This window comes from Emiliania huxleyi (assembly GCF_000372725.1).
Source record: "Emiliania huxleyi CCMP1516 unplaced genomic scaffold EMIHUscaffold_264, whole genome shotgun sequence".
Lineage (NCBI taxonomy): Eukaryota > Haptophyta > Isochrysidales > Noelaerhabdaceae > Emiliania > Emiliania huxleyi.
Genome location: NW_005200057.1, coordinates 108,678 through 110,544, shown reverse-complemented (window position 1 = coordinate 110,544; position 1,867 = coordinate 108,678). Strand labels below are relative to the sequence as shown.

The 1,867-nt window shown below is 74.7% G+C and overlaps 1 protein-coding gene across 1 annotated transcript in view; it reads right to left on the bottom strand.

The window, feature by feature from the left end:
• The window catches only part of EMIHUDRAFT_457684 (hypothetical protein), a gene marked incomplete at both ends in the record, with an annotated part of 5,243 nt that overhangs the window by 1,819 nt on the left and 1,557 nt on the right, over positions 1–1,867 (bottom strand). The window contains 3 exons of the mRNA XM_005777217.1: positions 114–170; positions 321–416; positions 717–1,044. Of these exons, the coding sequence (XP_005777274.1) occupies positions 114–170; positions 321–416; positions 717–1,044 (481 nt within the window). The remainder of the gene's footprint in view (positions 1–113; positions 171–320; positions 417–716; positions 1,045–1,867) is intronic.

Genomic DNA, 1,867 nt, shown 5'->3' with positions numbered 1-1,867 from the left:
CTCCGAACGCCGCGCGCCGCTTGGCCAAGACACTCCTCACCGAGCAGCGAGGTACGGACTCCACTTGGCGGCCGCGACGTCTTCTGCCGCGAGGTCGCGGGCGGAGGAGGCACCCAGAGGCGGCGGAGCGTGCCCGCGATCTCTGCGTTGAGCTCGGCGACGAGCCTCTCCTAGGACAAGGCATTGGTCGCCGTGAGCAGGGCCCGCACCCCAGAAGCGATGCCGCGGCGAGGATCCCGCTCCGCAAAGGCGCCGCCGAGAGAGGCGCGGAGGGGTGTGGACCAGCCCGCAGGCCTCCCGCGCTGTCCCGGGGCGGACACGTCGAGCGAGTCGAGCGTGAGCGCCGCGCCGAGCGAGGTGAGGGAAGCGTACAGCAGCTGCTGCGCCAGGCAGCTGCTGCCCCGGCCCGACAGCGCCTGCGACAGCTGCACCCGCGAGAGGCCCGTGCCGTTTGCGAGCAGCCGCGCGGCGCCGTCGGCCGTCAGGTTGTAGAGCGACGCGCGGAGCGAGACGCGCAGCCGCCCGCCCTCCCCCTCCCCCTCCCCCTCCCCCGCCCCCTCCCCCTCCGCCCCCTCCCCCGCCCCCTCCCCCTCCGCCCCCGCCCCCTCCGCCCCAGACCTCGCCCCAGACCTCGCCCCGGCCGCCAAGGCGAGCCACGGCCACCCCTCCTCCGTGGAGAGCGGCCAGCCACGCAGCGAGCTCTCCTCGCCCGCAACCAGACGAAACTCGACGTCGGCGGCGAGGGAGAGGCGGCCGAGGGCGGCGGCCGACTCGAGGCCGGTCGGCTCCGCAGCGAGCGGCTTGAGCAGCTCGAGGCGGCGGACGGTCTCGAGCCCTCCCACACTCAGCCTGTGCACGTGCACGCCCAAGAGCAGCGGGCGCGGCGCCGGGCCGTGGCCGAGCAGCGGTCCGAGGGGGAGGGAGACGGGCGGCAGCGAGAAGTTTGCAATGCCACTGTGGTGCGTGAGCACGCCGACCAGCCAGGGCGCCGCCGCAGGCAGCGCCGCGAGCACGTCGTTCAGCCCGACCAGCGGCTCCACTCGCCTCCAGTCGACGCTGTCGCGGTCGGGCGGAGGCGGCGGAGGCAGCGGCGGAGGCAGCGGAGGCAGCGGCTTGCACGCGCCGCCCTCCGGCGCCACCCCGCCCGCCGCCTCCGCCGCCTCCGCCGCCTCTGCAGCCTCCGCCGCCTGCGCGAGCAGCCGGCGCAGCAACTCGTCGAGCGCCTCTCGCACCGGGCCGGCGGCGACGTTGTCGGCGAGCCGCGGCAGCAGCGTGTCGTAGGTGGCGAGGAAGAAGGCGGCGGCGGCGTTGAGCGCGTCGTCCAGCTCGGTCTCAAGCTCGCCTTGGGCTACCGGCTTGACGCGCAGCTGGAGGACGGACGTGTTGAGCCGGAGAGCGCGCCTAGAGGAGCAGGATCGGCCCGCTCAGGGCCAAGGTACCGGCGGGGCGGATGGGGGACAGAAGGGCGCGCAGAGAGGCATTGACGCCGGCGCGGCGCAGCAGGCATGGCAGGTCGAGCAGCCTGTGGGACCGGGTCCGAGCGGTGAAAGGGAAAGGGCGTGGAGCCTGGGCGGGCGCAGGTCGGGAAGCAGGCGGGGGCAGGCGGGAAGCAGGCGGGGGCAGGTCGGGGGCAGGTCGGGCGCCGGCGCGGGTCGGAGGTTTGGAGGGCGGAGGCGTTGACGGCGAGGAGGAGGGCGGCGGAGGCATGCGTGGCGTCGAGGAGGGAGTGGAGCTCGAGCCTCTCGAGGAGGGGGAAGGAGGAGATTGAGCCCATGCCTTGCGGTACAGGGGAGGGACGGAAAGCCGGGCCGGGGTTTCCGGGAAAGGGTGGGGGGAAGGGCTGAAGGGAAGGGAGACGGAAAAAGCC